Here is a 27482-nt window from a genome sequence, read left to right as displayed (position 1 = left end):
TCATAGGTTCAAACTGTTGATGGTCTTGGTGTGGAGCTGCGGCGAAGGGGACGGCGATGACGCATGAAGCCACTGCTGTTGATGGTGGGACTGGGGAGGGAGCTGGGGGTGACGCTGTGGCTGCGGGTAAGGTGCAGGGTGACACTCGGGCTGGGGTTGAGGGCAAGTCTCGAGGTGGGGTTGACGTTGCAGCAGCGGTCTCTGAGCAGCAGCAGCAGCAGCAGCAGCAGCTTTGGCCTCCCTCTTGGGAGTGTTGTTGAGGATGTCCAGGCTCCGGCGGCTGGAGGAGATGACATCGGCGACGAATTTGGTGCATTCGGCGCAGATGTCGCGCAGTGTGCAGCCGTGAGCGTACAGGTGGGGGAACTCCTCCTCCACCGAGCGGCGGGATAAGCTGCGCAGGGACCTGCAGAGGGACAGGAGGAGGATCGAAAAGGTTTTTACCCTTGTTATATATAAAACATTAAACAAAAAAAAACAATATCATGAATAAAATGATGTCAACAACAGCCAGCGTGTGATTCCTTCCTCGCGTCTTATTCTTCTGTTCTCTTGTTCACTGAGGAAAAATGAAGCTGGACGTGATCTTGTTTGCCTTTCTAAGCTTATTTTATGTAACAACAACAACAAAAAAAATGTGTAATTTAAAAATAGGCATGCTTGCAGTTGGGGTGGGACCATCGCAGCCATTAACGGAAAGATTAAGGTCATCTTTTCTGATTAAAATAACACTAACATTTGCTGTTATAAAACCTACTATTCCTGTCCTTAGCTGCACGGTCGGGTAGTGATGACAGGTGATGACAGCAGATCAGCACAACGCCATGCCTGTTCTCTCTCTCTCTCTCTCTCGCCCCGTCCCTCGTCCTGAATGTCTCTACTCTCACTTCCACGTCTGTCTTCACACAGGCATAAGGAGTGAGGATATTAATGACAGCTGGGTAATTATTACATAATGGCTGCTTAGAGGCCTCGGAAGAGGCACTGCACTGATTATATAACAAAGGCATGGGGTGGGGGGGGTCAGACGCTGGTGATTGGATTGAGCAGGCAATCTGCGATTGGTTGAAGTAAGCACGGAGGCAGTTTCTGCTTAGGTTGGAGAAGGTTAGCAATCAGTGGCTTGAGGGAGGGGCAGACTTAAATAGATTTAACCTGTGTTCTTAACCCGTTGTGCGCATTTGTCCTTGGGTTGAACAAGCATAGTGACTGGCTGAAAGGACTGTGGCCGTGTCACAAGCTAGGAGTCCATCCAAATGTCAAGTCACCTTTACCTTGAGTGAACTTCGGCACACATGAATTAGTTATATTTATACTGATAATCTTTCACCTGGTGTCACAGATGCGTTTTGGGCTCAAGGGGCATGTCTCATTTTCAGTCAGCTTTTATCATTGTCTAAACTATAAATCAAAGACAGACTCTGGCGGTCTCTCCGGTGGCTCTGCAGACAAACGCAGACTCACTTGTAGACTTGGCTTTTGTGTCCATGGCTCTTTGGGGTGCTGTGGAAGCCCACGGTGTACACAGGAATATGGGCCATCTTCTTCGAGGGAATCTTCATCTGGAGCACAGGAAGAGGAAAACAGTGAGACGGAGAGAGGCGAAGAGACAGAGAAGTGTCCCCGTGAGGGGACACGGCAGACATGAAGGCAAAATACTTTGAGTGCTTAAGTATTTATGCGGTCTCCAAGCACAACCGATAGAGTCAAACACAAAAACACGACAGGACTCTACGCTCACACACCGATCACATAGTCACGAATGAACCGAAACAATGACGGATCAATAGAGGCAAACCACAATAATGAGTCACAGCACCCCAACAAACAAACAAACAAACAACAGCACTACACACATCATTTAGAATCACAAAAAAAACAAACACACACACACAAAATCTCAAACCTACAGAGCACAGAACCACACATCCAACACGGCCTGGGGCTGAGGCAACAAATCCAAACCAGCAAGAGAACAACAGGACAATTGACATCAACAGAAGCGTCAGCCACAAACTGAAATAATATGTCAGCAAGTGGCACAATGTGCCGTCTCAATCAACCCTTGGTATTGTTTTACAAAGCAACACATAGCCAAATAAGCCATTACTTAACACATACTATGCTGACTGTGAACCTACCTTTGCGCTGCAGGAGCCGCAGACAGATCTGTAAGAGAAACAAACACACACGTTGCAATAAACTGTAATTAACCTGTAATGTCCCTTTAGTGAATATGTATGAATTCATGACGACTGTTTAAAGGAGTTTAGATATATATTTAAAAAAAAAAAAAAAAGAAGAATAGAAGAAATATTTCAATATTATATTTCAATTTGACTACTTTTAAAGGCAGCGAATGCATTGTTTTGGCAGTACAGAGGCACATGTACTGTAGACCCTCATGTGGTGAAATCACATTTACCAGAAAATATACAAATGAAATAAAATATGAATGGTGGTGGTGGTGATGGTGTGTGTGTGTGTGTGTGTGTGTGTGTGGGGGGGGGGTTGCTTTGGGGAGACCTCAGTGTTGCCTAGAATCTTGGCTGCGGCCCCTGGAACAAACATCAAACAGCATTTAAAGATAAATGCGGCGCGTGAGATTAAAGTTGTCTTTGATACCTTTTACACAGTAAGCAGGTGGACGGCCACGAGAAGAGAGGGAATTTCACTTTGCAGCAGCAGCAAACCTGAGAGCAACACACACACACACACACACACAGTCACTGAGTCCATTCACTGCAGAGTAAACAGCAACGGGGGGGGGGGGGGGGGGGGGGCTCCACTCCATTACCTTGCCTCTCTTCAGGTTATTGTAGAGCTCTTTGCTCTGAAGATACTTCTCCATCTCTGCTTTGACCAGCACTCGGCGCACGTTGATGACCTCATCCACTGTTAAGGCCAGACTCTCCACGGGGTGGCTGAACTCCTCCTGAAAACAACCGACAGCAGAGGAGAGGAGGCCGCTCATTTCTTACATGAAGAACGCTCAACAGTCCACTCTGTTGCATTATGTGTAGTCTACACTCACCGGCCGCTTCCTTAGGTACACCTGTTCATCTGCTCGTTAACGCAAATATCTAATCAGCCAATCACGCGGCAGCAACTCAGTGCCTTCAGGCATGTAGACACGGTCAAGACGACCCGCTGAAGTTCAAACCGAGCATCAGAACGGGGAAGAAAGGTGATTTAAGTGACTTTGAAAGTGGCGCGGTCATGCCGGAGGTCAGAGGAGAACGGCCAGACTGGTTCGAGATGACAGAAAGGCAGCAGTGACTCAAATAACCACTCGTTGCAACCAAGGTACCGAACCTTGAAGCAGGTGGGCTGCAGCAGCAGAAGACCACACCGGGTGCCACTCCTGTCAGCTAAGGACGGGAGACTGAGGCTACAATTCGCTTTAGGAGCCTTTGAGTTAGAACTGACGATAATTACCAATAAAGCTGCGCCAATGAATGTTTTCATATTAACGACTGATCAAATCAAAGTGTACTATGAACGGTGTTGGATGCTGCAGGTCCCATCGGCTCTACTGAGCATTTTAGCGTCTTTCATCTTGTTGTTTTGGTTCTCACTGCTCTCATCAGCGTCTCCAGCTGTACCAGGCAGCTGTTTTCAGCAAAAAATTAGCCACTTTACGCTATCTGCCCGAACCTTTAGCAGCTTAATGGCCAGATATCTCCCCCAGGAGTCGGTGGAGACCAAAACACAGCTAAAAAGGAGGGTGACTATTTGAGATCAGGTTGACACATTTTCACCATTTAGTTAAGCTGTTGCGGAGCTTTTGATCAGATCACATGATCTCCGTCAGCAGATGTAGTTTGCCCAGTTGGAATTGCAGGATCAAAAATGAACTTTGAACCAACATGGACGAGAAGTCCCTAAAGGGGCTCAGAAAAATAGAATGGACAGTTCCATGACAACTGGACTGCTGATAAAGATCATGTAAGATGAACAAACAGCTACCAAATGGACCTTGTGGGGAGATATCGACTCTCGACTTCTTTCAAAAACTTTCCGTCATATTCTTCTGAAAAGATACTGGCGCTCATTTCCAGATCATTTTTATGGGCAGATTTGTTTCAAGAAAATTCCATTTCAAGGACTCAATAATGGATAAAGCGGACTCGATAGGATGGATACTTTGCAGAGCATTTTCATTGCCAGTGGGACCACTGGAGAATTCACATGAAGCAGAGCTCCAATTCTGATGCCGACCGCGATTCCAACTCACCATCCACTGGTGCTCGTCCGCCCCTCTGGAGCCGGAGCCGGACGTCGTTTCTGATCCCTCGGTGGTCTCGTCGACTGAACTCAGGGACAGGCGGGCCGGAGAGGGCAGCACCCAGCCGTGAACTGGGAAGGAAGCTGGGGCGGGGGAAATGGATGAAAAGTGACAGCACAGTACAGTTTATCAGGGGAAACAAAAACGGCCGAATCAAATGAGGACAGCCACAAATCCCAGTCTAAGAAGTCCATGAATTACACATCAGCTTCTTTCATTCAGCCCGTCTCAGATCTCAGCCCTTCAGAGTGTTTGTCGATCGACTCTCGTGTATTATTAATCTGATTTCAGCGGAGCGATTCAGCCCGTGCTGCTACATCCTGTAACTTAGATCACAGTGAGGGGTCTGCTCAGCGGCTGGTCTAAAAGAGGAGCTCAGAAGGGGCTGAGTTAACCGATGGTGGGAAGGGTGGTAAAAAAAAACAACGAAACCACACACTGGTTGCCTCCTTCGATTCTGCAAATGGAAGGTGTCAATTTGGCTCTAAAAGGAGAGTAAACATGCGGAGAGGAAGGGCTGGAACAGGCCCGGGAAAACATCATCAGTACATATAATTTGGATCAGCTGCCCGATGACAGCCGGGGCTTACAGGCTTACATCCTCACATTCACACAGTTAAGGCTGGAGAGTCCCCTGTTGGCAGAGTCACGTACTACATCAACAAATACATCTCCATCTGGCTAGTGTTCGGCCTGGTCTAAGGCTCGTGGCGTGCAAACACACGGCCATCGAGCGGATGTCATCCTCCCTGTAGCTTACGTGCAACAGGCATCTCAAACCCATTAGCTGCTGCCCTCCTTCATCAGCACATCACATTTGATTGGAATCCATCACAACACTACACTCAGACGTCATCCCGGTCAACTCCCTGTCAGCGGGGGCTGTGAGGACTTCGCCACGGCGGACTGACCCGTCGTTCAGCTCTTATTTCAGTGAGGCTGGCGCTTGAGGCATGACTGAGGATGGATTGGGAGCAGCGGGGACATAATGTCTCCAAAAGAAGTGAATAATTCATTGCCGTGAAGGTTGAAATAAAACCCTTAAAAAAAAAAAAACACATTTTAATTTCAATTTAATTCTATAGTTACGAGGGGTCTGGAAGGGGCTTGTGTTTCATTTTTAGCATTGAAGATACGTTTTTTTGTTTTTTTTTTAGTAAGTGGTTGTTGGGTTTTTTGCCATGACTTTCTAGTTCATGCACAACTGCTTTCCTTCCAGGCCTCAAGGCAGAGGAGCTGGAAACTTTAAACAGGGTGTTTAGACTGGTGGCCGCTGCATCGATGATCTAAGTGCTCACAGTTTAACCGTTTGTGGGGGGCTTGATGTCAGTTTATGGCTAAATTATATGTAAAAAAAAAAATCTCCAGTTCATTAATCTATAAATAAGGATAACTATACAGACTGTGGGAACCACAGACTGCACTGTGGTAAGACTGGTGCTGTGTCTCCTTCTGTGGGAGGAGAATTAAAACTGCAGCAAGCGCCGCCACAGAGGGCCGAGAGTCTGGAAGCAAACACTTACAGCAGCTCATTAATTATCTTCCCTTCAGCCAAACAGGAGCATCTAACCAATGAAATGAGCTGCGGCAGTGTTTGGTTGGGATTCATCAACTGCATTGAGCTGTAATATAACTGACTCAAAAAAAAAAGTTCTAAAACCTTTCTATCATGCCCCCCTCCCTTAAGAAGTTGAAAAACCTGTATGCCCCCTCCTCAATGCATGAAGTGATAGCATTTCTGTCAACAATATTGGGGAACTAGTAACATTAATAACAGAACATCTATCCATCCACTATCTATAACCGCTTGTCATTAGAGGGTCATGGGAGGCTGTTGACGCTAGGCAAGTGGCGGGGTACGCTGATTGACATGTTTGCCTGTTGAGCATCACCAGTTTTTATTTTGTATACCGTCCACATGCACTAAACATGTTTTGCTTTTTGAACAATATCATGCATACCTGAATCTAGTCTCGCTGAATCAGAGCACTCATGTTTCTTTATTGTTCCCAAATGAATCATTCATGGGTCGTCTTCACAGCAGACATTTTGGTGAGTCTAATTATGATGCCCCCCCCAGTTTGGGAACCACTACCTTGGGCCAACACAAACAGTACTTCAGTCTGTATATAGGCCAAGCCTGTTTGCGCCTGAACAGATGTTCAGCAGCACTCCTTCTGCAAATTTTCCCTACTCTCCCCCGCATTTTCACAGCCAAATGCTTTACGCGAGGCCTGTTTGGTGTACAACTGTCATATTCCATTGTGAATTTCACCGTGAGCCAGTGAGTAGTCGCCTACAAGCGTTGCTATGGCAACACAATACTTATAAATGGCCATAACTCTACTAGTGGTAAATTAGGGTGACTCGCTCAGTGATCATTAGTGGGGCCCCCCCCCTTGAAAATGAGATGATGCTTCTCTCAATCCTTACAAAATAAAACTGACTAACTTATTTATTCTAAGCCATAATATTCCCACAACGTAGGTATAAAGTTCTCCAAAAATCAGCTTGATTGTCATTTTTTTTGTCTTTATCCAGACTTCTAACATTTTCTAGAATAACTCATTTGAATGAATTTGGAGCCTTGGTAGAGGAGTCAAAGACCACTATCAAATGAATGTGTGAAGCAAATAGACTCCATTATCAATAGTGTTGATATTCCCTATTTGGCATGCTGGAAATCTCTAAATTCTGTGAAATTTCAGAAATTCCATGAGCAGCTATGATAGAGATAGAGGTAATCTTCGTGTGTACGTTTGCATACTGACCTCTGTGATTAGGAAGCGGCCCCGCGCCAGTCAGCGTCCTGGACCGAGGCCTCTCCCCCCTCAGCCTGACCGCTCCGCCCAGCTGGGCCGACTCGGAGAGGGAAGGAAAGATCTCGCCGCGGAGCAAGGCCAGGTCGTGCTCCGAGAAGGAGCGGTCTCTTTTCAGGGGTGTGGGGGAGCTCTCTGCCCTCCTCAGCTCACCGTTGTCTGGGGACTCCTCCTCCTTGCGGGGAGGGGTAGGAGTAGGAGAGGGAGGAAGAGAAAAAGGGAAGTGAGGGGGCAACATGAAGGAGGGGAAAATAAAGAAAAGGCGAAGGACAGAAGGCGACACAGAATGAGAACACACCACATACACTGTGGTTAGGCTGAGCTTGGAAAGGTTAGTCTGTTAGTCTGTGAAAAGCCTGTTTCAAACTAAACCAGTTTTATAGAGCCAACTAAGTCAAGTCTGGTTAAGGAACTGCTTGCTCAGGACATCAAGCACAGATCACATCAATTCACAATAAAGTAAAGTAGCACATTTGAAACATATATGCGGAATAAAATAATGAAACAAAAACGCACAAAACCACTGCTATTGAAAAAGCAAGACAGCAAGTACTGGAAATCAGTGTACAATCTGTAAAATGACATTAAATAACTTAAGTAAGTATCAAAGGACCCCAGGAAAGTAATTTGTTTGTAGTAATAAAATACAATAATTGGCATCTTCTAAAATTCAGTCGCTAAACCATGAAAATATCGCTTAAATACCTTCAGATTGATTTCTGGGTGCCTGTTTTGAGAGAACAAACGAGACGAAACGTTCCTCGCTCTGAGGAGACGTCGCTGTTGGCTTTATTTTTAATTGCAGTGAATTCAAAAACACACACATGCTGACTGGAACACGGTACTGAAAAGGACGTCGGCTCAGATTGTAAGCGCGCATCAGTTCGATTGTGCGCCGCAAATTGAGCTGCAGCCGCTCCTCCTCAAGAGAAATGTTTGAGGAACTTAAACTCTAATCTGCTTTAAAGTGGTTCATTTTGCAGTGGCAGGCGGGATATTATCGCATGTATTAACTGCCTGCGCTGCTGGACAGAGGCTTCCTAGTGCTCCGTAGACCACAGGCTTAATTCCTTCCTCTTTTTATAGCCTAAATCTGGCTTACTTACAGTGCATAAAACTGAGAAAAAGAATATGAATGTGAATCTGAGGTTAAAAATAAGAGAACAGAAGGCACTGAAAAGGAAACAGCAAACATGTCTTTCCCTCTGGATGCTGCAGAAGATAAGTTTGACCTACAGCTAGCTCCCCCTTTGGGCCGGTGTGGATATTTTTTTTAAAACGCTGGAAGTCTGAGGGAGAAACACATTGTCAGGTTTTCATAGTTGACGTATCAAAACAAGTCCAATCCTTGTTTCTATTCTGTTTCATGCGATCTCAGCCCAGTGATTCCAGTCCCCCCTCCGAATATCTCCGTGCATGAGCTCCTGCCTGGCCTCACCTCGGATATGTTCATCTCCTCCATCTCGGCCAGAGTCGGAGCCTTCAGGAGGATGCGAGGGCGGGACGGCGGCCTGGGCCCGGGCTCCGACACGGACAGGTCGATGCACGACGTGGATTTGACGTCACAAGGACAGGTCTGAGCCAGGCAGGGCAGAGAGCCAAACGCTGGGGGAAGAGAAACCGGAGGCACGAGTCAGGGAACGAGTCAAGTCAGGAGCGCTGAGAGGTCAGAGGGCTGCGATTCTGACATGTGACGTTTTAGCGTCAATAACTCAATACTACAATCATTTTGAGACGTGTGTAATTACGGTAAACCAACAATGGTGGACCGCGTTTCCAAAGCAACACCGAGCTTTTCCACTGCATGTAATGTCAGTGTGAGCCAATGAGTCATATTTGGAGAAACATTTGCTGTATTGCTTTACAGCACAAAAGCAGAAGGAGGCAGCTCTTCTTCCGGTACAGACAGAACTTAAAGCTGCGCTCGTTGATATTTTTATGTTGACAATGGCTCGAGTTGCGTATCTTCTCAGCAATTGGTCGTGGTCATAGTGACAAACCCAGAGAAAATGGGCAGTTACACTCAGCTCTACCTAATTATTTTGCCGTCTATTCAGCTTACTGTTTCGGTTTTAGGGCCCACAACGTCACCAAAACATCCAACAGGCAAAGCTAGCGAACATTGCATTTGGTAGCAAGAGAGACAGATACATTTTCCAGGTCAATAAATGCATCTTTTATCATTCTAGTAAATGACGCCGGGGGGGGGGTCATAACCAGCCCTGGAATTGATTCTAACAATGAATTCAACCGACAGCTTCATTTGTTTTTGGTATTAATTCCAAACTCTCACTACTGACAAGGATGCAGCACACTGTACGTTCCCATGAAAAGTATCTTAAAAGTGCAAATAACTGAATTCACTATGCAATCACAATATTGCAAAATTATTCGTTTCCAGACATCGGATTCCTCAAATTACAGTTATTACAGTGTGTCGCGTGTTCGGTGTTGTTTAGATGATGTGTATCTCTGCTCAGCCCCCCCCCCACCCCCCTCCACACACACACACACACACACACACTGAATGACCTTCATCTGTAAATAGCCGGTCAATATTTATGAAATGCAATGCCACCTCCACATGTACTGTAGCTCTATATGGAAAGATTCTCTCGCTACGCACTGTACGGCCCGCACAGAGTGTCAGAACATTTACTATCTGGACAGCACAGCGGGAGCGCAGGAGTCACAGGAATGACTTTACCTACAAACACGAAGGCGCTTAAAGTATGATGCCGTCCATGTATTATTAGTATTAATATAAAGTAGTATATGCATGATGCTTTGTGTTTAGTGTTCATTTTGTTATGGTGGGGTAAATAAAAAAAACAATTTAAAAACTGTCCCCTTACGTCTGGAGCTGGACGGGACCACAGGCTTGAGCTTTCTCTCCTGCTTGATCTCAGCCAGGACCCGGTCATGGAGGGACTGCTGCTGCGGGGGAGGAGGGGGGAGGCTGCGCTCTGAAACCTGATGTGGACAAGTAGTTAGAACTTAGAACCGTGCTTCTGAGAAACCAAACGGGGATAACTAAGAGGGGGGGGGGGGGAATTTGAATTTTGCTTCCCTCGGTGCAGTCAAGGCCAAAATGTGTGCGTACATACATAGTAGATATATAACAGAGGTTATTCTGAGTGAACAAATTGATTTAAAACAAATCTCTAAGTGTGTATTTTTTTATACAGTATATGTGTTATAATATGCATTAGAAGCTAATACATGTATCAAGGCTGGGAGTATTAGTAATGCATGCAGTTATCAGCTAGAGGCTGGAGTTGATGTATGTAATAATAGAACATGCTGGCATCAGTAACGTAGCTCTATTAGCAATGGATACACATATCAGGGAGAAGCTAATGTTAGCAACGTATCAGTCTAAGCTAGATATATATAAATGTAAGTTAGCACAATAATGTATCAATCAATGAATTATAGTATCAAGTAGAAGCTATTGTTAGGGGCTCATACCGTAGTTGCATTTATAGTTTCTGGCTAGCTGTTAGCTGACCTGGTTAGTTAGCTAGCTGGCTAACAATGGCCCAGGCTGACGCTACAGTTCATGTTACACTGGAGTTTAGTTAGGGGGGACAAGTGGGCTCAAGACCAAGGCGGCCGACCGTCACATTAACCTCATTAAGCTACATTTACGGGCAAAACGTTCACTTTTATTGCACACAGCATCCTCTGCGGCTTCTGTAGGACACACAGTGCTCAGGTTTACTGTAAACGGCGAGAAATGATTGCACACTTGACACTGCGGCGGTGAACTCGAATTACGGGGCAAAACCCACTCACTGGTTTAAGCGGAGGTCTTGATCTGATGAAGTCCAGGATCAACTCGTGGGCGTTTCTCTTCACTCTGGTAGGGATGTCACCACCCACCTGGGTAAGACAAGAAACACCGCACCGACTGTAGCACTGGGTCAACAGTGAGGAACAGGTACGTAGTCAGAACGTTGCAGCTGCATTATTGAGATTCCACCACTTCACCACGTTCACCAGCCGGGTTGCCAACCAAAACAAAGAGCTGAAATACGCTAAAGTGCTCCCCAGAGCTGAGGGGAGCTGCAGAGCTGGGGGGGGGGGGGGGGTTCCAGTGCAGCCAGAACAACAGAAGGCTGAGAGAGCAGCCTTCATTAATATTTGTGTTCGGAGGCTGAATTACATATCAGCCCGCGGGGAAGGCCTCAAGGTGACTGCCCCCGTGTGTGCTACGTTACATTGTTCTTACAGTATATGGTGCAGCGGACTGCCTGGAAAAAGGTCTTTAAGTGACAAACAGGAGTCACAGCCTCACTCCTGTCTGCCCTCCGAGTCCTCCTGCCCCATTTGAACAAGTGATGATGAAAACCTAAGATTATGTTTTCAGAGAAGAAAGATCTGGGATGGGTTGGGTGTAGCTCTACTGACATTTCAACAAGTCAACTAACACTTCAACCGAATGTTAAAACTACCTCAACTGACACCTCACAGCTCACACACGTTCACTATCCCCCGTTTTTCCTGTGAAATGTAATATGAATTGCTTTCGCTGCTCATAGTTCAACCGACACGTCAGCTGCTTTCATCTCTTCCTCTTCACCCGGCAGTGTAACAAATCACCTGCCAACTCCTTTCCCGGCATGGACTTTGACATTTCAACTGCTTTCACATCGTCATTATCAGATTTTTATTTTTTTTTTTTAAACTCAGTCTCGTGTCTCACCATGACTTTGCGCAGCTGGAACTTGCGAGCTCGTATGTCCTGCATCAGCATCTCGAAGGGGGTCAGGCTGAACTCGGTGGGCAGCAGGTTGAACGGCTGCTCCTGCACCTTCTTCAGCTTCACTCCCTGCCTGAGCTCTTTCATCAGCTGCACCCACAGACGTGCCTGGGATGGAAACGACAACAACAACACACACACACACACACACACACACACACACACACACACATCTGTGCGCGTCAACACGACAGCACTCAAACTGAATACACTGTTGTATTGTCCTCCCTGTCACGCTGCGCCCTCGCCCGTGTCTCACCCAGTCTCTGTGTTTCAGTGCGTCCAGCTCAGCCGTAGACCGGTCTTCCACGGCTTCCTCCGTCGTGATCTTCTTCAGCATCTGCACAGCAAAAACAACTGCTTCAAAGACGTTACGCCCGACCGCGCATTGCTACTACGACCTGGGGGCACCAAAGTCAGAATTCTGCACGTAGTGGTTTTGACCTGGTGCCCTGGTAGCTCTCCGGGCTGAGTCCTTGCAGCAAAGGGCCCGGCTTCCATTCCGTCCTGGGCCCTTTGCTGCATGTCATTCATCGCTGTCACTATCCAATAAAGGCAAAAAAATGCCCCGCCCCCCAAAATATGTCTTTTTTTTAAATTGAATTTAAAAAAAACTAGTCAGACCCGAAATGTCAACTATAATCCATGTGGAAAACCATGTACACACACACGCCTACGGCAAGTAGAGTGGGTCAAATTTGAAGCAGGAACTGCGATGGATGTTTACAGTTTGAGTAATTTTACTGTTAATACTCTTAAATAAATTAATACATTTAGTCATTTTACTTGGGTTTCTCTTCCGAGTAAGTTTTGGCTAACGTGTGGGTTTGTTTTAACTGCAAACTGTGGCTTTCTGAGATCTTGGGATGCGGCGACGTTGCTAAAAAAAAAAAATAACAATAGGCGCCCAACCAGGAGCAGACAGATGATCAGACAGTCTGTAAACAAGCATGTAAACAATGCAGAATTCAAAATAGTCAAAGTCAAATGATCGGTTTCGGGCCTAACATGTTTGTTGTCAGTTTAACCCAAGTGATAACGGAACAAATAACCGAATTACTGTGGAGCATTCAAACCTTAGGTGCATTGTTGAAGGACACTTCCCTGAACAGCATGCATTTTACTCAAACTATGACTCTCTACTGGACTTTCTGTGCCACACCTGGATATCCCTCCGCCACATGACACGGTGCCTACCGTCTGTGTTTTACATGAACAGTCCAAAAAGGGGGAAGCGACTGCAGTGACACAACTGAGTGGTCTGAGTTTGAGCACTGGAAGGCATGCAAACAGGAGTGTTAACGTCGACACGACAACCGGACTCAACCTACCTCCTTAGCATCTCTGATCTTGATGAGGAAGGTCTGCAGCTCCAGAGTCTCTACAAACAGAGCCCTGCAGACGGCCTGGTAGTGCTCTGGAACAAGGCTCGGGTTGGCCAGCCTGGACGCGCACAACGCCATCACCTGGCGGAACGTGCACACCGGCTTTATCGCTCCTTCCTCCTCCTCCTCCTCCTCCTCCTCCTCCTCTTCCTGGCCACTGTAGCCCTCATCCGTTGCGCCGTTCCCGGCGGTGCTGTCGCCCTCCCGGCCCTGGTCCCCCCCGGCCATGCGCTCGATGAGGCGCTCCAGCTGCGGGCTGAGCTCCCGCTCCTCGCTCTCGTCCAGCCCCCAGTCCAGAGCTCGGTAGATGGCCACGCCCAGCGAGTGGACCAGCTGGAGGGATGGATGAGGAGTAAATAGGTTGACCTTTACCACTAACATTTCCCATAATAAGTTTGTGTGATTGGTGTTGAAGACATTTATGCGACGCCACCTCTCACCCTCAACAGTAAGCATTACATGAGAGATAACTAAGAAAAAATATCTTTTAAATTAGCATGACATTTACATTATTCAAAGATTTTATTCCATAACACTGTTCCACGTTGGAAAATAAGGGTTCATTGAAATTTATAACGTGCAAAATGTAGTTTATGTCACCTGGAAAACTCATTGTGGCAAATAAAGGTCTTGTAATACCTGACACCTTAAGTCAGCTCTACAATGAAATGCATTGTTTTTCCCCTTTAATTATTCACAACCGCGAAGTTGTTCGTGCCTCTCTTCTTTCTTTCTCACCTGACGCTCTGTAGCAGGCGGAAGAGGAGGTCCGTCAGTGTCATCTGAAGAGAGAGAGAGACAGAGAGGAGACACACGACCAGTTAGGGCCTGAGACGTTCCAAGCAGCACAGAAAAACACCTCTGAGGACTTCAAAAATTGTGAATATTAGGTTATAGAACTTGAACCCTCTGAAAAGATTCAGCTTTTTTTTTGGCATGACATTTTGATCTAAAAAGTCAATAATACATATTATGAAGATTGAAAACATGTTCCTAATAGCTTAAATGTGAAATACTCCGAGAAGGAAATGCCTATGTATTACAGTATATATATATATATATAAAATGTAAAAAAAAAAAGATTCCCTTCGCTGTTCTGCCACATGATTTTTTACATTATTATTATTTTTCTCACTGTATTTTTGATATTTTGGGAGTTCAGTAAGAAAATGAACGTCTGTCTTCACTCCTGTTTAACTGGGCGCAGAATTCTTCTTTGTCCAACCAAAATTCTTCTGCGGTGGGATATTGAACAGGTCTCGCATAAATGGTTTCAGTGGGGTTTTTTTTGTGCCAGTAGAAGTTGATTTTCTCATGCTATGAATGCGGAGTAATGGTGTGAGCCTTGACCAATGGTTTTAAAATGTAATTGTACTATTTGTCATTTTTACTAGGCAGTGGGGTTAGTGTCCCATTTTTCGTCTTTAATTGGTGAGCCCCAGGTTTTGCTGCCATATGATAGAATTTGCTCACATATTTTCACGACGCCTTTAAAACTTTAATCCTTATTTTAATTGCATCTTTCGCTGTAAGTTCTTGAGGCACTGATTTATCAGTTTCATATGAATGTGAGCGTTTGGGGGGGGGGAAATCGCAATGGCAGAGAAGAGACAACGCGGGAAGTACTTCATGGTTTCGGCTTCTCTGATTTTCATGATTGTCTTTCCAAAAGAAAGCTTTTAACTCACAGCTGGCACTCTCTGCGGTTCTTAAAAAAAAAAGAAGAGAGATTTGTGTTTCGTGTTGAATCGGATTAATCACTTTGGACATAAATCAGGGATGCTTCCGAGAAGAAACACACAGTATTCGTGCCGCTGACAGTCCTGCCGTGAACTTCATAGCAATAATTTTAAAAAAAACGAAGTCAGCCTGTTTTCAATCTTCTACTCATTAAATCAAATGTGTTACTCACATACCCACAGTCATAACTTGGCCACGCATTATGCCATGTTTGGCGTGCCTGTGTGTGTGTGTGTGTGTGTGTGTGAGTGTGTGTGTGAGAGAGAGTAAAGAAAGCTCTTTCTCCCAGCTCAGATGTCAGTAATGACACCCGAGAGGCCTGAAACCCCTCGGTCAGCAGCTCTCACTGCAGAGAAACAGGAGAATGGACGGACAAGGGAGGCAGGAGACAGAGACAAAGACAGACAGAGAGAGGGAGAGGGAGGGAGAGAGAGAGAGAGAGAGGGAGAGAGAGAGAGAGAGAGAGGGAGAGAGAGGGAGGGAGAGATGAAAGGAGTGAGAGATAAAGCAAGAGAGAGAGATGAGAAATGGGGAGTGTAGGTGTGGAAGTGGGGGGGGGGGGGGGGGGTAAGTGGGGGGGGGGTCAGCCTGCCACAGCATCCTCCCCTGTCAACAACAAAGTGCTGAGAGCGGGACATGTCACTCTGTTCCCCCGTGTGAACGCAGACGCTGCTTCAGTGTGCAACCAAAAGGCAGCGAGAGAGTGACACGGAGGGAGGGGCGAGGAAAACTCTCCATTATGATGCCCTCCCCACAGGAGCGAGACGATAACATGAACCCCCCCCCCCCCCCCCGCAAACCTGTCAGGCGGGTTCAAATAATGCGTAGCGATACCTGCGCCAGTTTCCCACAGTTAGGGATCAGGAGACACAAAAGAGGAGGAGAGGCACCTGCATCGAAGAACACCTCCAAGAGCCCTCGAGCTTAGATTTTTCAGAAAACACAATAACCCGGTTCGGAGAATGGGAAGGCTGGTCCCAGTGGCTACATTACAAACAAGGGGACAACAGGACAACGGGTCCACAGCCATGCTTGCGACTATGTGAGGCTGAAATGCTGACGAACAACTCCACAATGCACCGCGTTACATTTGATAGGTACGAAAACAGAAATGACGCCTGCTGCTGTGCTTCTCGGTGATGAAGCACGAGCACAGCCGAGGCTGATGGGAATGCCATTCGTCACGGAGGCATTTGGTGTTGGACAAATCAAAACATTTTGGAAAAGATTTGGGAAAGAAATAAGAAGAAATGGAAAAGCAGAGACAGAGCATTTTCATTTACAGTTGTCACCTGAAGTGACCTTTATCGCTCAAGTGCTCATGTCAGGTATAGCAGGGTGTAACACTTGACCTTTGCACCTTTTTTTAAATGAGTGCATTTATAGCAGGAGTGCAATAATCAAGGGGTAACATAAGTCACTAAAACAATAAATATAGTCTGTATTTATATATTTGGAGGTGGTTTGGCATGATCTCCTGAAGAGCAGAGTGATGCTGTGACGGGGGGAAAGCTTGCAAATCTAATTTTCAGGAGTCTCGTATTTCATCGATGCGCGGTCAGCGAGCTGAAAAACTGCTTTTTGTCTTTCGTCTCAGGGAAAAAAAAACAAAAAAAGAAGCAGTGGACATTTGGGTGATGCAAGGTGTTTATCTGACAGGGGCGACGTGTGTCTGGACTTTGACTTCCTGCTGGCCTCGCCTGCACTCGGTCAATCGCTGTTGTACCTCAGCCTTCACAATTCAAAGTGAAACCCGTAAGGAGCTGCGTCTCGAACCGGAGGCTTGTTTGCAGATGTGTGACGCAGCCCAGCGGGGGGGGGGGGGGGGGGGGGGGAATATCCAAAGTTGAACAGATGACAAATCGGGAGCTTTTCAGCACCTCGCACCGTGTCAACGCAGTCAGACCTAGGGCACGCCGAAATGTGGGGCACTGCAGCTGCAGCGAGCACGATCAGATTTAAGACACAAAATCTTCCATTAGACCCACTTAGTCATACATTTATTAATCACATGAGGACAGTGCGGCACTTGCGATGAGGCGGGACAAAACGTCAAAGACAGTATTGCGTTTCCATCCGGTGCTGGCTGCGAAGCTCAAGCTGACTGAATGTCTCGACAGATGTGTAATATTCCACTGATCAGATAGTTCCTTGGTTCCGAATTTGAACTATTTTATTCAGGCAGAGTTCTATCACAGCTGCTTTTGTTTGGATACCCATTCATATTTGACAACTTGGGGTTCTTCTATGACTGAAAAGCAGTAAAAAGGCATCGGGACTGAATCTTGGGTATTATGATAAATTTAAAAACACATTTGAACAAGACCCCAGGCCTAGTTACCATTACCAATATGTCCTGGAATCATTTTCTTGTCACCAGCTTTGAGAGAAAGAATCGAGGCTCTGTGGTATATTATATTAGCTTTTCTTTTTCTTTTTCTTTTTATGTATTTTAATGTATGAATGATTATAAGAATATCTGGAGAAAAACGTTGGGAAACTGTAATGCAGTGATGCCGAGTCCATGAAGGCGTTTCTCCAAGGAAACGACGCACATCTTCTCAGGATATCCTGAGAAAATTTTAGAGAGTTTAGAGATGAACCTCCGCAGCTCACTTGTTTCTCGTGGGATTGACAGAAATTTTAAAAATATATATATATACCAACTCCAGGTGCTTCCTTGCAATATTTTACCAGCTTTTGATTGGCTCACGGGTCAGGTGAATCGACTGGTTAACTACTGTAAATGTAGGTAGCGTTTACTAACAATCAAAGTTTGACCATCTGGTCATGAAGGTTAAGTGGCGTGATTGAAAGCTCCTGAACAGCTGCTAAATGTGTGTGTGGTTCTTTTCTCAACTATTGGGTCCAAGGTCAAGAAGTGCCCCCCCCCCCCCCCCACACACACACACACAAACATGCACAAGTTTGCCTTCACTGACTGCATGTTGATTTCAGTGCCCCGCTGAGTGTGCCTGTTTAATTGGACTGAGCAACATTCAATTTTAGCCCCTACGGCCGTTATGTAAACGTCTAAATGGTGATGCAATATATCTCAGCATGCGGTGACGTTTACTTTTTTGTTGTTGTTATTTTGGCAGAGTTTTATTTTATTTATTTTTTACCTTTTTAATCTACTTTTATGTCCGAGGGTGCAGCGGTTCGGTAGTTGTGACCTGCGTGTTTTTTTGGGGGGGCTTTTTAAGCCTTTATTTGGAGATGAACAGTAGAGAGGTGACATGCAACAAAGGTCCCCCGATCAGTATCACCGTACATGGTATGCCTCTTAATCATGAGCTGCATTTCTGTATATAGACGTTTTGGGTTGTTGTTTTTTTTAAAAAGAAACCAGGAAAAATATGAGCAATATTTCAACAGCATTGCTGAGTCAACATGGTGGCCCCCAAAGGGCAGTTCTCAATATCGCCTGTAGAAAAACTAGATCTAACGGATCTACTTTTATGAGTTTATGTTGAGACACAATTTTGATGTTGCATAATAAACTTTGTGTTTGCCATTGACATTTGAAGGTGTAGTAGTTGTAAGCTATACTTTAATCTATGGGAAATTAGGCCCAGTGGTAGGTATACGGTGACCCTAACTTTGCACAAATATCAATTCAAGTGGTCAATAAAAAAGAAATCAATAAAAATAGTCTACATTAATAACGAAGCTTGGACCTCTGTGTTTTCGGACGGCTTTTGGGCCACTTAAAGTATACAAATGGCCCTCTAGCTGACTAGCTGCATTAATAATGAGGAGAGACTGACTATAGTAGGCTCGCTTCACGCCGGTTAAGGGATTTACACCACTGCTTCCATAATGGACTGTGTTTACTTATGGATCAGCAGAGCGCAAACCAACACGGGCCAGGGAGGATCAACAACTCTGTTAGTGAGAGCTAAACGTCTCCTCAGTGAGAGCTGAGAGCCGGGTCGCCACCTTTGGCCTCTTCACCTTGCAGACAGTGTGTGTCGGAGTATTAAAATCAACTAAACTCATGTGGGATATTAACATTTATTAGGCCTTATCTGGCCTCTTTGGCAGGGGTCTGGCTGCATGTTGCTTTAGGGCAAAAGGTGGCACGCAAGCAGTACAGAATATGACTTCAGACCTTTGAGAGGCTTTGTGAGACTTTCAGTATATTCAGTGCAATACGCTACAAAGCAGCACTTGAATAAAACATCAGTTTCTGGAAGTAATGTGGCAGTCACTGCCCAAGACTGCGGGTAGAAGTTGAGACTTTATTTAAAAACAAGTGCTGTGAGGTTTATTTGATTTCCTGTAAAGTGGCTCTCAAATAAAACCTTCTTTTTTTACATTAAGTTTGGCCTGAAGTAGTCAGACTCCTGGAACAGGTTTCTCGGGACCTGAACGCAGTGAGGACATAAACACTTCACACGCAGTAGGATATTATGCAGGTGCAGGCTAAAATCTGTGGGGGGGGGACAACTAGAAGGCTGCGCAAAATCCTTTAGGCTTCCATCCACCCTTTGAAGTCTCCAAAACAGTCTTTGCAAGAGGGGATGCTCGGGTGAAGCTGCGCTCTATGAATAATTAATCATTTACCGGCATAATACAAGTCATCCTTGTTGGCATCCCGAGTGCGACAAAATACCTACTTTGTAGCCCGAATCAAAATACAGTGTGCATTTGTGTGAGGGCAGTCCAATGCTCTGCATAATCATCAAATAATCTAGTGGAAGGTCGACTAAGCAGGAATATTATGTTGTTTTTACGTCGTTTCTGAACAGGATGTTCCGGCGTACCAAACTCCGTATGAAAATCGGGTAATTTCAGGTGGCATTGTGTTTAGTTCAGGGGTCCTGCTAAATACAACACGATTCAATATGTTTTTATGAACCTCTGGTAGACACTCTTAAATTCCGCGCCGATACGGTCAGCCAAGCACGATATAGTTCAGTAAAATGTCTAACATTGATAAAAAAAAAGAAGGTTCGCACTGTTTAGTTGCCTCCAGCCGCGGAGTCGTTCACTGGGAGAAGACAGCGGGAATCAGTCGGAGCAGCTGGAAAAGTCGAAATTTTACCGAAACAGAGTGCTGATAAGTGGACGAAAGTTTACGCCGAATTGAAGAGTGGCTGCTAATATTCAAAACACAATGCTATGTCAAACTGTAAGCGCTAACTTACTTTGCACAGCGTGGACACACTGTTAGAATGTACTCTTTCACATGGGAGTTTCGTGTCGGGGCTATTGCAAACAAGCGACAGGGCAGGGGGGGAAGTTGGGGCATCAACGGGAGCAGCTGTCCTACCGTTGTGTTGGGGCTCCTGCTGTAACGACACGGTTCCGTCCCTGTGCAGGAGGATGGAGGACGGGTCCTTCACCCGGCTGACTCTCCCGGCCGGCGGGCGGGGCACCCTCACCCCGCTGCAGCACTGGTAGCACACCGCCCATGCCTGCTCCTCGTTGATGGGCTGCTCGTAGGACTTCAGCACCTCCTCCAGAGACAGTTCCCGGGGCTCGGCCAGGTCCCGCGCCTCTCCGCGGTCCGTGGGGGCGGTTACCCGCGAGTCCCCGTCCTCGGCGCTTCTGTTGGTGGATCTGGCCATGGCTGCGATACCGTGGAGCCCATCCTTCACTCCGTTGGCACCGAGGCCATTTATGCTGTCCGCTGTCTCTTGTTCGGCCCGGTCTCCTGTCCTCTGCTTGACGTCCACCGCTCCTCAACTACCGCAGCTGCACCTCGTTACCGCGACACCGTCAAAGTGGCCACACTGAACGAAGCACTTCCGGTCCGCGTTTTCAAAAATAAAACCATTGTGATCAACATGTTGAGCAAAAAGTGGAAATGTGTTTGTTCGGTTTTGGTTTGGGATATATAGAAAGTTACTGTTTTATTTAGCACATGGCGCAGATCGTGAATGTTTTCCCTCCAGCTACTATTTACGTGCTCTTGAGCAAGGCATTGAACTCCCAACTACTTGAGCCCAACATCAGAAGACTGTTTAGGTAGCAATGTCACTGGTAGCCACGCTAGTCATATTTATGATTCTTACACGAGGCGCATTTAATTGCTGTTTCAGTGGTCTCGCATCTCCACACCTCAGGAGACAGGTTTCAGTTGACCTCGTCGCGCTTTTATTTCGAAAGTAGAGTCACTGCGCTTCCGATCGGGCTCTGGCTAACTCCTGTTGACTTGACTTAGCTTGTTGCCGTATCGGCAAAAGAGAGACCTGCGGGAAGCTGTCAATCAAGAGGAGGCAGAGGAAGAAACAGTTCTCCTGGCTGTCGCATTATCCGGGTGGGGGGGGGGGGGGGGGGGGGTTGTTGGAAATGTTTAACTTTACGAATCGCTCCTAACTATGTGATGACATATTGTATTCTCAGTGTATTACAGGAACCTGGGAAGTGGGAGATGAGTGTTTGACTGCAGGCATCCCGCTTCTCTCTTCTCTCCTCGCAGTGTCAATTACACACAGGAAAGTGGAACTTCCGAGCGCATTTCAAAATAAAGTGTGTTTGAACAGTACATTTCAAACAGCTGACATCATGTCCCGCCATACTTACCGAATAATTCATATAAACAGTTCATATTTCCGGATCAGTTATACTTTGGTCACCACAAGTGTGCACCTTGAAGGCAACATTTCACATCATGTTTCCCAACACATTACTGGTGATTTTGGACTTGATATTTGCTCTCTATGTATAATAATAATAATAATAATTATAATAATAATAATAAAAACACTGGTATAAGTTGCTTTATGCCATATTATAGACATTTTAAGCGACCAACTAAGTCAGTGGTTTTGCATATTTTAGCTCATTGACTTCACATTTGTTTTACATTACTGTTGACCATTTTTCAAAGTATACCGCAAGATCTTAGATTGATTGCCCACCTCCTTAATTGTATTGTCTGTGAATTGAACGACACTCTGAGATTTCAAGCTGTCAGCAAGGGTCTTAGTGATATAAAAATTGTTTCTCTTCATGGCGTATTTTTTTCGGGTATATGAAATGTCCAATCCTGGATGTTGGGGTGTCCTTGAATGCACCGCCCAGGCAATTTTTCAAAGTGATCCCTACAAAGGAAATGTGGGCAAACTATGATAGATTACTTATGTCAAGCGAGGTTTAAGTCTCTGAAAATTGATCTTCACTGCTGGAAGCTTATGGTATATGCTTTGGGAAGCGGTTGGCAAATTACATAAAGAATGCAATTTAATGAGCGCCGTAGTCCTTTAAAAAGTTATTTTTGCAGCACAACCGACATCCCAAATCTCCTAGCAACATCTAATGCCAACTGGCAGGTTGTTTACTTGTCGCACCCCAACTCCATCAAGGCTTTCTCCCCTAACCCCAACAGCCAAGATGGCGACGAGCTATGAACCCAAATCTAAGCTTCACAAATGTTACGCCATCACAGATGCCACATCCAAGAGTGTAGGATTGATTTGGAAAGTGGTGGGGGGATCTAAATGCACACTGTATTATGACTATATTTGTCCAGCTTTGGTCTTTCACCTGGGATCAATTGGTTTGGGGTTTTTTTTTTTAAACCAATTACATCAGAAGGGTGAGCTCAATGAGATAACATACAGCACACGAGTGACGCACCTTAACTTAACCTCCTAAGACCTGGCATCCACATGCGTGGACATCACATTTTGGGTTATACCATAATACTTAATTCTGCTTCTATGGAAATTCAAAATTGTCCCCGTATGTGGAACTACATCATGTCAACTGATGATGCTTAGTTTTTATACTTATCAGGTCCCAATAAGCCCAAATAGCAAAGAGAAATTAAGATAGAGCTTGGGTCTTAGGAGGTTAAAAAGAAAAAAAAGGCCACTCTGTTCATACACGTGAATTGCCATATTAACCATTAGTCACAGTTGCTCTCCCCTTCATTCCCTGTGCATGCATTACGTTCGCATATGAAGCTATGGCTCAGCATTAACGCTGTGATCGACTGAATTTTTCACGTTGAATGTTTCACACTGCTTTGTACATCTCATGTCTCTCTAAGTCAAAAGTCTAAGACATCTCATGGAATGTGTCTTTAATCCTTCAAGGACCTGTCAAACCTGGCTTTTATTTTGAAGGCAATATAGCCCGGTTTCCTGTTTGACTTCTCTTGTTGCAGCGGTTGCAGTTTTCTGCAGCACCACGCCAAAAGGCACCTGCTACAGTGAGAAACTACTGCACATATATTGAAATCTAAATTATTACTTTTTTTTTTTAAAATCATTTTTCTCTTCATCACATACGCCGTCCAACAATTACTAAATCAATACGCAGACATGCGTGACAACATGAAGAAATGTCCACTTGCAATTGTATGTGTATGCATCCCAACATGAGAATTGCTGATATTATTCAGTTTGTCAAATGTCACATTACACATGCATCACTTTCCGGAAAAATTTGCTCTCATTACATTTTCTGTAACTTTATTCTACACCTGTAAAAACAAACATAAACCTTTCATGGCCACATTCTTACAAATGGAGACAGCTACCACTCCTGTTGTCTTATAAAGCCCTTTTAGTTCTGTTATTATACCATCAGCTCCTCAGTCTCATTATCAACAGGTGCATCAGTTGTAGTTATATATATATATATATACAGCGCTTAACAAATGTATTAGACCACCTGTCATAAAAATGAGAAAACACAAATATTTTAGAAATCTGTCAAAAACTTGTTTCAAACTAAAAATTGTGTTGTTATTTATTAGGCAAATAACAAACTGGAACAACTAAATAGTCCTTCTTGCAACCACTAAAACAAATGTTTCTGTTCAGGAATGCGAGTAAATAACTGTAATCTGGCATCTCAATCAAAAAATTGTAATGTGCAAATTTAAATTTGAGAATTCATGGATAACAACAATTATTATATTTCAGCATTAAAGAGATCATTTTGATTAAAGAGCTTGGCTTGCACATACTGGTGGATTAACCATTACAGAAACATCAGATATTTTGGTCATCATATATTCATCATCATATCATATATTATACCATGGCCACCGAAAATGCTGGATTGTGATTGGTTGGGGGAGATGTATTGTATACTGTATTACACAGTAACTTGCCACCCTGGCATTTCACTGCACATATTGAGAAATATGAGTATGTGACACATAAACCCTTGAATCTTACAGAAGTATTAAAAAAAAGTTGTGTCAGTGTATGGAGTCATGCTTTCATGACACTGTCAAGAGTTTCACATCTGCAGTAAATGCATACTAATCACACAACTGTAGTATAAAACAGTACATAGGCCAACTCATAATTGTTGTTTTGGGCATTTTTATGACTTTAGATCTTAATCTGAGTGGCTGAGTAAAGTCACTACTATCACTTTTTGGAATGTGGTGAAGTAGAAGTATAAAGTAGCATCCCATAGAAATACTGAAGACGCATGTACCTCAAAATTGTACTTCAGTACAGTACTTTTGTATTCCACAATCGCTTGTGCGTATTTATTTATATACAGTAAGTATTTTTTAGATATTTATGAGATTATAAATATCCCTCCCTTATACTATATTACCCTCAGTTACATGTCTAAAAGATGGAGGTGTGCCTTCATAAATCTGTATGTATGTAGAAAAGATGGTCTATGTAGTATAGTATATGGAAGAACATACATTGACTAATAATAGGCAGTATAACATATGTAAGCACTCTTTTAGGATAATGGCCATAAATATGTAAATCTACTTAAATTAAGTTTGAAAAAAGTTGATTTCCGTGAAGAGGGACATTCAGAGAAACCTCAGATGACACTGTGCAAACAGTGTGGCAAGTAAAAAACGCCATTTTAATGTACATTTCTCTTTCTGTTCAGAGCAGACGTACAATAAATATTCCAATTTACTAGACTCGGCCAACAGATGGCGCCCAAACACAAAGAATGTACTGCTGAGGAAATCCTCAGTGTTCATCTTTTCTCGCAAGCATCGTGAAGCCCGGTTTATAACCAGTGTTCAGTTGAAAGCGACAGAGTAAAAACAGCCAGAGGTTACCGGTAGATATTTATTGCAGTCATTAGTACCATATAGTTTCTGCTTCATTAATCATCTTGAGAAGACAAACTGGCAGAGTCTGCCAGCTGAACCCTCTGTAAGGCACCGACATTGTCGACTGGCTCTCACACAAACTACAACATTTTTTAAAAAAAAGCACATGTGGTTAAACACTGCAGTTAAGTGTTTCATATCTTTCACATTGCATAGGGACGCATGTTAACTGTTCAGGCACTTCATGAAATCAGTGTTTTCCAAAACATTTGATTAATTCCACATGGGAAAAAAACAACAAAGAAAACAAAAAACACATTATGTTGTTCTCTCTCGGTGTGTTCCTCTCAGCTTGGACTGTTTGTCCTGGAAATCTGTCCCGCCGCGGCTGAAGCATCACAGCGCAGGAACTACAATCGTTGGTGGAAGTTATTTTGTCACTCTTCAGTACCAGAATCAGTGCAAAAAAATGACCATATTGATGTTCGTGCGTGCTTGGCCTGTGACGCCCCCCACCACCCCCCCCCTTAAAACGATTCAGTCTCTACTTGCAGCCCCTTGTCACAGGTTGCATAATGTCTGTGAGATGTGAATAGTTCCACCAAAGGTTGTTTCAGAGGAGGTAAAACGAATCAACATTTTACAAAACAGTAAAGTTTAGAAGAAAGTCCAAACCCCCCCACCCCCCCCACCCCCCCAAAAGACAGATTTAATGCTACAGTAGGCAATATTACTGAATTATAATTTCGGTTGAAGTGACTAATTTTGACCATTGCATGTCACTAATCTAATTGAAGGGCTCCTGAGCACCCGCCCCCCTTTGTATTTAGTCTTTTAAAAACCGGGACCAGGTCTGAATCAAACAACCAATCAGGGTAATCAGTGGTTCTGTGTTCCGATCCCTCGTTTCCAATTGTTCTTGTTTCACACTCCAATCCAGAAGGTGGAGTCGATGTGATTGGCCAGTTATGTGCTAGCTAACCCTGATTGGCTGTTTGATTCAGGCCTGGTCTAAGACTAAACATAAAGGGGGCCGGTGCTCACGGACACACATTTCCTTAAAGGAGCCCTTCAATTAGATATTGTTAGTGGCATGCAATGGTCAAAATGAGTTATTTCAACCAAAATAATAATTCAATAATATTGCCCGCTAAGTTTTAAGACTTAAGTCTTAAGACTTAAAGCTCATTAATAAAGTCCATTAATTATCTCATGACCCCTGAACCCTAGGGTTGGGAACAACTGCTTTGGAACACTAAAAGTCATAGACTTAACATTACAGTTAATCATTACTGTTAATCATTACTGTTAATCATTACAGTTCATCAATCATCTTTCAAATCAAAGCATTCCATTTTTTTTTCTTTTCAATGAATGTGTTTTGTCCCCTTCTGGGCGGCCACTGCTCTCCATTCGCTTCAGATCAGTATCAAAATGAACTTGCACAGGCTTGGGCGGCATAACACAGAATGTTACACGATATATACGATATTATCACGCCGCATTCCTGTCGCGTAGGTGATGCAGCAGGAAAGAGCGGGCGGATTTGAAGGGTCTGCGCTGCGCAATGGAACCTCGAGGAACAGTCACGATGTTCTCCGACGCTGAAATGAATGGGAAACACTTGTTGCTTGAGATTTGCGGTAAATGGGACAAAAACACCCCTAAAAGGAAGTGACGTGAAAAGCTATCTGCAGCCCTGAAACCAATCCAGTGTGTTTTCATTTTGTCATTTTACCACGGGCACTGAGCTGACAAAGGTCGAGTGCTGGTTATCTACAAACAACACCAGACAACCTTATGTGGCAATGCGGATTTGGAGTGGTGATTCATATTACCCCCCCCCCCCCCCCCCCGTTTCATTGCTGCTGATGTCAACATGGGCAACAGAGAGAGTTAAGGAAGAAAAGGGTTCTGTTCTAAAAACTGTTCTATTCTCAGAATGCCCATGACACTGCTGTTGCACGCTGTTAGAGGAGGGCAGTGTTCCATTTAACTCTCCTTTTTCAACACTACAGGGCTGAACAGATATTGATTAACGCAATAAAACACTCTGTCTGCGGGGAAAACACATAAACATTTCTGCGCACACACACTGAGAGAACACCGTGTACTCAGTGAACACTCTGTTCCACATGTCTCAGGCAGACACTCGGAGCACAGCAAGCCCCCTCAAAATATGACGTCACGACGGGGTCACAAAGACTTCAAAATGTCAGGCGGCAACGTTGGACATTGTAGCATTCTGCGGTGAGCTGTTGTCTTCGAGCCGTGGAAGTCCTTTAAACGCTCAGTTCTTGAAAGACGCTAAAGCCCTCTGTGTAAAGTGAGGGGGCCGGCCTTATTATCGGGGGGGGGGGGGGGGGCTTTGTCTCTACGCGCGAGCCCTTTCACGTACGCAAAGCCATTCGATCCGTTGCTAATGTAAAAATAACGATTAGTGCAGTTTCTCAATTTGAAAGTTTGAAAAACCTGTAAA

At 44.7% G+C, this 27482-nt stretch overlaps 1 protein-coding gene across 1 annotated transcript; it reads right to left on the bottom strand.

Annotated features, from left to right (window-relative positions):
- Nucleotides 1-20612, bottom strand: spire2 (spire-type actin nucleation factor 2). Its single transcript, XM_070907093.1, has 15 exons — nt 20276-20612; nt 13996-14039; nt 13204-13590; nt 12132-12212; nt 11816-11980; nt 10906-10992; nt 9963-10080; nt 8546-8712; nt 7060-7282; nt 4238-4371; nt 2798-2935; nt 2626-2693; nt 2142-2169; nt 1465-1562; nt 1-406 (listed from the first exon to the last, which is right to left on the bottom strand). The coding sequence occupies exons 1-15, from the start codon at nt 20571-20573 to the stop codon at nt 1-3; spliced, it is 2442 nt and encodes an 813-aa protein (XP_070763194.1). The 5' UTR covers nt 20574-20612.
- Nucleotides 20613-27482: the final 6870 nt, after the last annotated feature.

The sequence above is a fragment of the Enoplosus armatus genome, chromosome 6, assembly GCF_043641665.1.
Source record: "Enoplosus armatus isolate fEnoArm2 chromosome 6, fEnoArm2.hap1, whole genome shotgun sequence".
Lineage (NCBI taxonomy): Eukaryota > Metazoa > Chordata > Actinopteri > Centrarchiformes > Enoplosidae > Enoplosus > Enoplosus armatus.
The sequence above is the reverse complement of the archived record's forward strand: the minus strand, read 5'-3'. Positions and strand labels throughout refer to the sequence as shown.